The sequence below is a fragment of the Benincasa hispida genome, chromosome 6 (assembly GCF_009727055.1).
Source record: "Benincasa hispida cultivar B227 chromosome 6, ASM972705v1, whole genome shotgun sequence".
Lineage (NCBI taxonomy): Eukaryota > Viridiplantae > Streptophyta > Magnoliopsida > Cucurbitales > Cucurbitaceae > Benincasa > Benincasa hispida.
The window spans coordinates 20,379,165-20,389,373 of record NC_052354.1 but is presented as its reverse complement, the minus strand read 5'-3'; the positions used below and the strand labels follow the sequence as shown (position 1 = coordinate 20,389,373).

The 10,209-nt window shown below is 33.0% G+C and overlaps 1 protein-coding gene across 1 annotated transcript; it reads right to left on the bottom strand.

Moving 5' to 3' along the window:
• Positions 1–4,102: 4,102 nt before the first annotated feature.
• On the bottom strand, positions 4,103–9,753 carry LOC120080435 (chaperone protein dnaJ 16). Its single transcript, XM_039035090.1, has 12 exons — positions 9,178–9,753; positions 7,828–7,951; positions 7,383–7,465; positions 7,165–7,276; positions 6,984–7,088; positions 6,635–6,685; positions 6,302–6,391; positions 5,451–5,559; positions 5,202–5,350; positions 5,061–5,114; positions 4,731–4,960; positions 4,103–4,655 (listed from the first exon to the last, which is right to left on the bottom strand). The coding sequence occupies exons 1-11, from the start codon at positions 9,312–9,314 to the stop codon at positions 4,751–4,753; spliced, it is 1,224 nt and encodes a 407-aa protein (XP_038891018.1). The 5' UTR covers positions 9,315–9,753; the 3' UTR covers positions 4,103–4,655; positions 4,731–4,750.
• Positions 9,754–10,209: the final 456 nt, after the last annotated feature.

Genomic DNA, 10,209 nt, shown 5'->3' with positions numbered 1-10,209 from the left:
TTTAAAGAATTATAGTTGAGTATTTTTAGCCGGCCTTTATGAGACTTAATTTTTAACAAATTCTTCTATTAGAATTTCATCTTGTTACAATTTTGTACTATATAATCTTTTGTTTTATTTTACAAGATCAATAATTTCATTTTATCTAACAATATTTTAAATAGTAGAAACTTATAAAATTATAGTAGTATATATGGAGTCAATACTCGAGCTTCTTAAGTACGATTCTTATGGTGTCATATGGCCAACTAACAATCTAAGTTTTCTTTATTCCCAATTTACTAGGTTTCCTTGAGCTTCGTTCAGTAAGTTTTGGGTCCTTTTTTTTTTTTTTTTTTTTTTTTTGAAAAAGAAAAAATTAAACCTATTTTCTTGCTATTTTTTACCATTATTTGCATCGTTGTTAAGTAAGAATGGAATTCTTAGTAAAATTTGAAAATCGAAGAAGTTTTCAAAATTACTTTTTTTTAGTTTCTAAAATTTGGCTGGTTTGGTTTGGTTATTGAAAATACTAGCAAGAAATTGATAACAAAACAAGAAATGTAGAAGTGAGTGTGTTTTTAGGTTCAATTTTCAAAAACTATATGCAAAAGTTAAATGACTACCAAACGAGATATTGTATTTTCATACCCATATGATTTACTTCCATTTGTTTTATGCTCGTAATATCATTTCATTATTATAATACTCAAATTTGTACACGTGACATTGAAATATGTGTTCATAATGGGATGTCTAGGGTGCAAAGTTGATTATAGTAGTTTGTGATAATTATAATCTATAGGATCATAATTGTATTTGAGATGTATGTTATTTTATTTTAGGTAGATAGTTTGTGTTTGGGGTGTGAACTATTTTTACTTTGCATTTAGAAAGTCTTTGTTTGATTGCAAATTACTTTAATTTGAGTTTAGGATTTATGTGTTTGGGTTTTCGAATCGTTTAAAATGGAGTTCTTATGGGTTTGAGGTTATTTTTTACTTTTTTTATTATATTTTTTCCCGTATTGTGTTGTTTTATACAAATATTGGTACCTTAAATGTCATATTTTGTAAATAGAAATGAAAAGATATGTTCCACTAATTTTTAAAAATGTGTTAGATTTTAAGTTACGTTATTTTCTGTCATTGGTCATCTTGTGAACGTTTAAGTACGATTGAACATACACAAAATACGTGAGATTTGACTAATTTGTTGAACTTATATTTAGGAGTGATAGTTGTCGAGTATAGGCTCCCACTGCTATACCACATAGAAACTACTGTCAACATAGTTACATAATTCAAAGAAAAAAAAGGGACTGTAGGTGAATTCAAAAGCAATTCAAGAAAAATGATTGATCAAGCGTGTTTTTTGAGGAAGAGCTTGCAATACTAAAATAAACTATCACATTATTTTAATTGAATTAACATGTATAAATCATTGTAAAAGATTTTTTTGGAGAATTTCCTATCTTATTATCTAGCTTAATTTTATGAACGAGTTTTTTTTTCTTTCTCTCTTTCGTATGTACACAATTTTCTTGCTTTGAACTTTGACGAGATCCATTAAATAAGTTATATATTAGGAGATGTTTGGATTAGCTAGGCAAAAAATGTTTACAAAAAGTTTTAATTTTTCATTTAAGCATTTTTTTTATAAAAATTTTTGACTACATTTTTCTCAAGAGTATTTTTATACATAAGTTTGTTTGATTTACTATATTTGGTATTTTTATTAATGTCAAATTACTAAAAAAAAAAAAAAAAGAAGATAAACTATATGAATCATTGGAGTTAGTCAACAAAGTGATCGTCGAAGTTGGTTACGTAAATGGCGCCAGAGGTGATCATTGGAGTTGACATGATGGCTAAAAATTTTGTAATCTCATAAGTTTCAAGCATGTTTGGATTGACTAGAGAAAAAAAGAATGTATTTCAATAAAATCATTTTCATTTAAATTCTTTTGATAAAAACTGTTTATGGTACACTTCCAAAGTGTTTAAAAAACTGTTGCGAAAAACTTGTTTTCAAAATTAAATGCTTGAAAAGTAAAACCAAACACGCCATTTCTCTTCTCATTTACACAGCATTAGCACCTCAGCTCTTGAAACAAACATGGCCGTGGTCTCCATCGATTAGTAGCAGCTTCTCTGCTTCAGAGGATATGAAAATTTGCGGGGCACTTTCAAATGAAAGATTTTTAACCAAAAACAGGCTAAAGGAGAGTGGCTGAACGGAATCATGAACTTCGGTTAAAATTACTCATGCATTGTTTCACATTCTAATCTCATATATTTTAGTAGTCTGTTCCCAAATTTCTGAAAAACCAAGAAATGAATAATTTATTAAACACACCCTTTTTAAAACTAAAAATTGAAATAAAAAAATGAATTAGTTACTAAAGGGCCCTAACTTTCGAAGACATTGATATGAATTATGGCCCAATTGCCATTAATAAACATAAGTTGATAAGAATCAAGGAGTCCAAGCACTTTGGAGACTTCTTTCTTATTAGTTCTCATAACATTTTTGTTGTAATTTCAGTTTATTTTCTTTTTATGCGTAGTCAATGTTTCTAGAAGAAGATGCATTAAATATGGTTGGAAAGAGATGCATTAAAGATGGTGATCGGAAAGGCGGAGGCTGTTTTCATTAATGGAGAGACATTAAAGATTGTGGTTGAAAAGATAGAGGTTGAGAAGATGACTTCTTTCTTTAATGCTTTATTTTGACTTTTGGCTTCTTTAGACTAAATAGATCACAAGTTTTACTACATTTCTTGTGATAGAATATATCTAAGCCATTCAATCTAACTTTGATCAAGTTTGATTGTGGAGTGACTCAATTTAGAAAACATTTTCGAATCTTACTTCTAGATCTTTGATCTTAAGAGGTAATCTATTTTAGCCTTGTCTCTTGCTTGATACAAATCTTGTGTAAGGAGATTCAAGGGTTCTTTCTTGAGCAGTATTATTATGAATGCCTTATCATTTGATACAAGAGATGTTAGTAAGGATCCATGTTATCTCAAGGATAGAAGTTCTTTCAACTAAGATGTTACCTAAGATATTAGAGAAAAGAAGTTCAAACAAATCCATGTTATCTCAAGGACAAGGACATCATGGAAATCATGTTAGCAAGGATCCATAATGAAGGGGTTTTCGAGAAAATATGAGACTTGTAAATCCAAATTATGTCGAGTTGAATTTGTGAGAATGATTACATACTTTGTAGTTTGGTGGCAATGCATACTAAAGATACTATCATACTTAGTTGGCAATTAGATTGTGAAAATTTGTTTGATAGTAAAAAAGTTCATGTTGATGTGTGTGAGTTAGAGAAAAGTGAGAAAAGACCAAAACAAAAGCATATACACTGATTGAAAAATAATCTTGTGAGAAATACAACTCCAAATTTGCTTCTGAATTCCTCCATGGCAACAAGCATAAGGTGTTCAACACGAGAAATTGAGCGTGAAGACACTTTTGAAAGTATAACTGTTGTCCTTCAAAGAAATCCAAGTGGAGTTCGAATGATATTTCACATATGAAATCCTACAACTACAAGATTACTCTAGAAGGTGAGAAAGATGAGAATTACTTTTTCAAAACCGTTAGAATTTCATCCATCGATATAATAGATACTTTCAGATTTGAGAATGAATCCTCTGGAGGAAAGGGAGAATGATATGAAGAAAGGCATCACACTACAAGGACTTCAAGGTGGGATTCTATTTAATGCATTCAAGCATCATTTATGATGAGTCAAACTTAATTCAAGGAACCAGACTTATAGGTACCATAAACTTCAATGAGAGACATGGACCGTGAGTGAGGAATGTTGTAGCTTCAGTCCTTGGAAGACTCAAAATGCAATTTCCAGAACCAACAATGCAAATTGATTGCAAACATGAAAAAGAACAGGAACCGCCCCAAACACAACGATCCATTTCTACAATGTCAATCTACAGTTGTTTTCTAATCCATTTCTTTAGCCAATGAATCAATTCTGAAACCTTTTTCGAATATTGATATCCTAATAACAATAGCATCACCATATATTCTCCATTGAGGCTATTCTAATGAAAGATATACCAAATGCATGAACAGTTCAACTAGTAAAACAACTTTTTCATCCCCAAACCCATCATACCAAATCAAAAAGGTATTTTTAGCAAATACTAGCACGGCTCAGTTGAAATCGTCCAGCGAGTCACCTACTGGTATCGCCGATGGAATCAGGGGAAGATGAACTAGCAGAATAGCAAGCCTGGTCACAGTAAAGAGAAGCATTAACATTCATACGAGCACAATGAACTCCATGAATACAGCTCAGCCTTCTGTCGTGCGAAATCCAGCTAATATTGCTATTCACAAAACTTAATTATACAACACAAACAGCAGTTCAGCGATGGGATTCCGTAAATAAATTATACAATTTACATGCATGATTTTTGCTGGAGAAAGGATCCAACTAGAAGGATCCAACTAAAAGAATCTTTGTAGACAAGTTGTCATCCACAGCATGCCCATGGAGTTCAGGGCCATTACTCATATGATATAGCACTCTGGTCAGGCTATTACTCGCTATCGAGTCTCATATCTTCTTTGATTATACCAAATCAATCCGAATGCAACCGAAAAAATTATGTTTGGGAAAAAGATTCACCTTCCCTGCAATATTGAAGATGAGTAGAGTGTCGACGAAGCCATAGTACACGACAGTAACGAATGCTGGAAAGAACATACCTTCATGTTTCTCCACCTCTTTAGCAAGATTTTCTTTTTTCAACCTTTAATTGGATATTGAACCATTTTTTCTTCTTAGGCCTATCCCTTGTAGATTTCCTCTCCCTTATTTGGCTGTCTTCTTTTGCATCTTTAAAGGAACCCCTAATCCGGCTCCTACTCCGTTTTATTGGAGGACCAGTTGTGTAGGAGGCATGAATTTCATTCCTCTGTTTGAGAAGCTCGTCGATCTGTAGAGAAAAGGAGCCGGAGTTGGTTGTAAAGAAACAATCATTTCAAAAGCATATTCACTAGGCAGCTAAGACTTCATATCTTCAGAGTTGAACTTACCACTTGCATTTCTTGAGTGTATCTACCCGTCATCTCCGTAAATTGTGCTAGAACCTATTGAGATTTCCAATAACTATGAGTACGCTTTCATATAGAAGTTCTACAGAATCAGAGCTCAATATCAATTATCAAATACTAGACCTCACGATATTCTGTTTCAAATTTGGATATTTCCACCCTTTTTGTCAAGATTTGAGCTTCCACAGTTCTAAGATTCTCTTTCTCTTCAGCAAACGATGCTGCAGAAAATGCCTCAATTGTGTAGCTCACACTTTTAAAAAAATTGTCACCTAGAGAATGCAGGTCATCAGGTCCATGTAAAAAAAAATATTAAACAACACATTGTATTCCAAACTCAGTTATTGAATATCAAAACCTATTCAAACTGACCATAGACTGCAAAGACATGAGTTCCAGCCTTTAGTTCAGTAATTTCACATGGCTGGAATCCATCTAGCTTTTTAAAAAAGGCAGCATCAGGATCCTTAGCGGCAGTCATCTGGAAAGATCAACAAAATCCTAATGAGCACAATATCATGATGTTGGGCAATTAAGTATAATTGAAGTTGATCCTTGTTTCATAGTTCTCAAACATTTTGAAATCAGGTGCATTTGATACTTAGCAGAATGCCAGATTCAACTTCTCTGTTTCTCCTTCAAAGTCTCTTACAATTGTGTTTTGGAGGAGGCACTGCTTTTCGTTTCCAATTATACAAAAAAGTTACTGAAGTTATTCTGTTTGTATTCCCTTTTTTTTTTTCCTGATTTCATATAGTTTGTATTCCTTAATCACTTAAACATTACATTTCCATAAAATTAACCATCATAAACAAATTGTACACTTTTATGGTCATACAATAGCATGTTCAGCTAATCTTTTTTCATCCCACACGGATGAGAGAGAATGCAAAATTTACAGTAGCAAATGTAGCATGTTCCAGAGGATAACTGCAGTTCAGATGGCACAGAATCTTAATTCAAATAATTACTTATTTTTAAGGTGACTTTCAGAAGCAATTTCATTCTTCATTCAAAAAGTTCTAAAATTAGACATAGAAAGAGTTGTCAAATGTATTTCTGTTTCCTTTGTGAGATGGTGGTAATATTTCACTTCCCTTTTTGTATGAGAACAAATTCTGTGAAATGATCATTGAACATATTTTTTATTTTTTAAATTATCAGATAGAGAACAAAATATGATATCAAACTCAATCTCAGCAATTAATCTACAGATGGCTTACCGAGTTTGCTGTTTGGTCCAATCGATATACAGGGAAACCAAGAAAATACATCCCAGCAGATGTGACTTTTCCGACTTTTGTACTTTCCTCCTACAAATATAACAAGAATTCAAACATGTCAAGTACTGAGCTTTAATGCAAAGATCTTAAGACTTAAGAGGTTCATTGATGTCTATGAATTTACCCTTTCTGTCCAGAGAAACATTATAATAATAACCAAAAACCTGAACTTCTATCACAAAACTAAAAGAAGAAATATTCTCCAGCAATAAATAATTAACTGGTGAACAAGTTACAAACGAGTAATATTTACCAGGAAAGCTTGCACAGTACCTGTAAAGCAAGGTTTAGTCCACCAGTTTCTTCCCGATCAAAATACAATAACTACATAGAAAAATGAATGAAAATTTTAGAAAATAATTAATGCAAGATGAAATGCAATTCTGTTTATTTATTTATTTTAGACTTCATTGTATTCTTTGCCTATCTGAAATAGTGATTAACCATATAATTCAGTAATCATTAAAGTGGAAAAGGAGGAACTGTGGCAAGAGAACGAAAGTATAATCATGGTAAAGGCAAACGATCTCAAATTTTTTCAGGAAAGAAATACTCAGTGAGAAACTTCTATAGACAAACACTAATGACATTCCAGATACTGATGATTGGAGTTGGACCGGACCTTAAATTTGCTTTTGTCAGGTGATTGAACTCGGCAAACAAGTCCACCCTGTGTTTCCTCTTCACTAATCATAATAGAATAAAAATGAGCACATTGTTTCTCAACCTGTAAAAATTAGAGAAACCTATATAAGCATACCCATAACCTAAAAGGTTGTCAAACATTCAGTACAACAGTACACCTTTTTAGAAATAGGAGTGCCCAATGGAAGTGGATGAACAGTCACAACCCCATTAAGTGCCTCTTCCAAAACTGTCGCTGATACAGTAGTTTTAATTGGCACACCAAGCTTGCTGCATGAAAGGACGGATTACAATATAAAACATGTATAATTTAGAAAACATGGGCTTAAACAGTTTATGAAGTGACAAAAATTAGCAGAAACAGGGATAGACATACCTAAAAAGGGCAGCAAACATGGTGTTCACTGCCCCCAAACTTGAAAGATCTAGCTCCAATTCTTGGCTTTCTGTTTCAACGGCCTAGGCAAAGGTAACATTACCTTTCTTCATTTAGAATAAACACATAATGTAATGGAAAGCAAAAAAGAACTGCAAGAGAATCTTCTAACAAGGGTATTTAGTAATTTTAGTAAGTCCGATCCACTTTAAAAAAAGATTTTTTTTAGATAAGAGTCCACTTTAAAATTTTCAATGTACATAGGAGTTTGAGGGAAGAAGCTTTTGATTTATTTTCACCCCTGCTTCAATAGTTATTTCCCTTTGCAATTATGTAATAAATACATTAATCATTTTTCTTCGAAGTACAGTTGTTATATACACATCTTGAACATGGAAACTTCCCTAAAATGCACAAATCCACAAAAATGATATTTAATTTTCACCTCAAAGCCAGCAGCATCATATTGTCGTCTTTTTTCTGGATCTGACAAAATGGTGTAGGAAAAAGTGACCTCCTTAAACATGTCAGCAGCTTTGGGATCATTTGCATTCTTGTCAGGATGATACCTGGTTTTAAAATTAGAGTTCATGATGTTGTCAACTACCATGTCAACATATTTAGTAAACCACTTCAATATAATAACATGTGCAATGAAGTAATGCAATAAAGAGCCATTATTATTTACCATCGTAAGGTGTAACATCATAAGCATACTTATTAGCTGGTAGAGTTTAATCCTTATTATGCAGGGAAAAGATTAACTAACACACATTAAAGTACATCAGCAAAAAGGAAGACGAAATTTGATGGAAGTAGTACGAAATATTGGGGTTCACAGGCAATTGTGATCAAGAGCCTACTAAGAATCAAGGGATATGATACTTCATTAACAACATTCAGCGCAAGCAGTATTATAAGCACAGAAATAATGGTTGAGGTGACTTTTAATAACAATGGCAATTAAATAAATTATCATAAAAGTTGCTTCAACGTACAACAAATAAAATTCACTACTTTGTTTTGGAAATTTTAAATACTTCCTTGGCAAACTATCAAATCGAGGGAAGATCATATAAGCGTTCCAATAAATTCAGACTTCATTTTATTATAATATAAACCCAATTTACTAAGAAATACTATTTGTATAAATAGTAAAGACCATCAACTGGTATATGGAAATTGTATAACGAAATTGACATAAAAAAATAGGAAATCCTACTCCGTGAACAAGATAATGAGACGGTTCAAGTTACAAATACGAAAATTGTAAAACAATTTAAATTTAAATACAAAAAGTTAGCCTTTGATGGATAACTTTCTGAAAGATTTTCCATTGTTAACGACCCCCTAACTTGACAACATCGGGCTTAAAGTGTAATTAAGGACTAACGAGGAAAAAGAAAGCTCCATACTTGACTTGTTGGAAGGGGCAGAATAAGCAATTCGCAGTGCTACTATTAGGTTTCGGCGCGCCGTTAACCCAGTGCTTAGAAGTGATTCAAAGCTACAGCTTCACTTTTCAGTCTTTCTTGCAAAGGGCTAAAGTGCGCTAGTTTGGGGAACAATCTAAATATGACTTTACGTGATATCTTAACCTACCAGAAAAGCAACAATTATACCCCTCCAAGTCTCCTTGAGAATAAAGCTTAGGGAAAAACGAGACTGTACGAATACGAAATTGCCAATATGACAAATAACTACAAGTATATCCAGAAGAAAAAGGTCGAAGTTCTACGAATAAAACTGGAAAAATGAAGCAAATAGAGGCAAAAGATCAATGTTCAAAACCTACTTGAGAGCCATTCTTCTGTAAGCGCTTTTGATTTCCTGATCCGTGGAGTTCCTGGAGACACCAAGAACCTCATATGGATCTCGACGGTGCAACACCGCCGCATCTTGCTTCTCGGATTTGGATCCGTGGGCGGGCATTTCTGGAAAAGGGGATGGGATTTTTCCTTAAAAAGAAAACCCTAAAACCCCGGTCTGAAGTTGGGATTTGTTTCAGACTAAAACTGGAGCTTGCAACTGCAATTCGGCCATGGAATTAGCTCTCGACCAACCCGGACAACGTCAGCTCGTAATAACAGAGAACAATTCCATGGACATCCAGCCGAAGCTTTTGCAGTTTGGATCACATAGAACGAAGAGAGAGAGAGGGAGGGAGAGGGAGAGAGAGAGAGAGAGAGAAGGAGGAGGAGATTAGGTGTAGATTGTGTTTGTTTCGGTAAAATGAAAATTCAAAGTTCCAAACCATTTCGCTTTTTGTGCGTATTGCGCTCTCCTCTTTGGCTCTTTCAGTTTCACAGACCATCGCCCGCTACGCTTTTAGCCGCAAGCTTCACTCCCTCCTCACTGCTACAAAAGACAAAGGCCTACACCTCATCTTTCTTTCTTTCTTTCTTTCTTTCTTTTTTTTTTTTTGTTTAAATCCCTCTACTTTTTATTTTGATTCTTCTTTGTCTTTGTAGTTTTAAAATTTTTATTTTGGCCACATATTGTTCGTTTTAGTGTCTCCACTTTCAAAATATTCATTTTTCAAAATATTCATTTTTCAAAATATTCATTTTGATTCTTGTATGTTCTACTTTGGTTTAATTTAGTTCTTAAACTTTCAAAAAGTAACCATTTTAATCTCTAAAAAAATGAAATAAAATTGAAAATTAAGGGACCAAGATGGTTAATTTTTAAAGTATAAGGATCAAAATGGAATATTTTGAAAGTACAAGGATTAAAATGAACCGAAATTAGAAATATATGGACCAAAATGAACATTTTCAAAGTATATAAACCAAAATGAACTAAAATCAAAGTATAAAGACTTTTT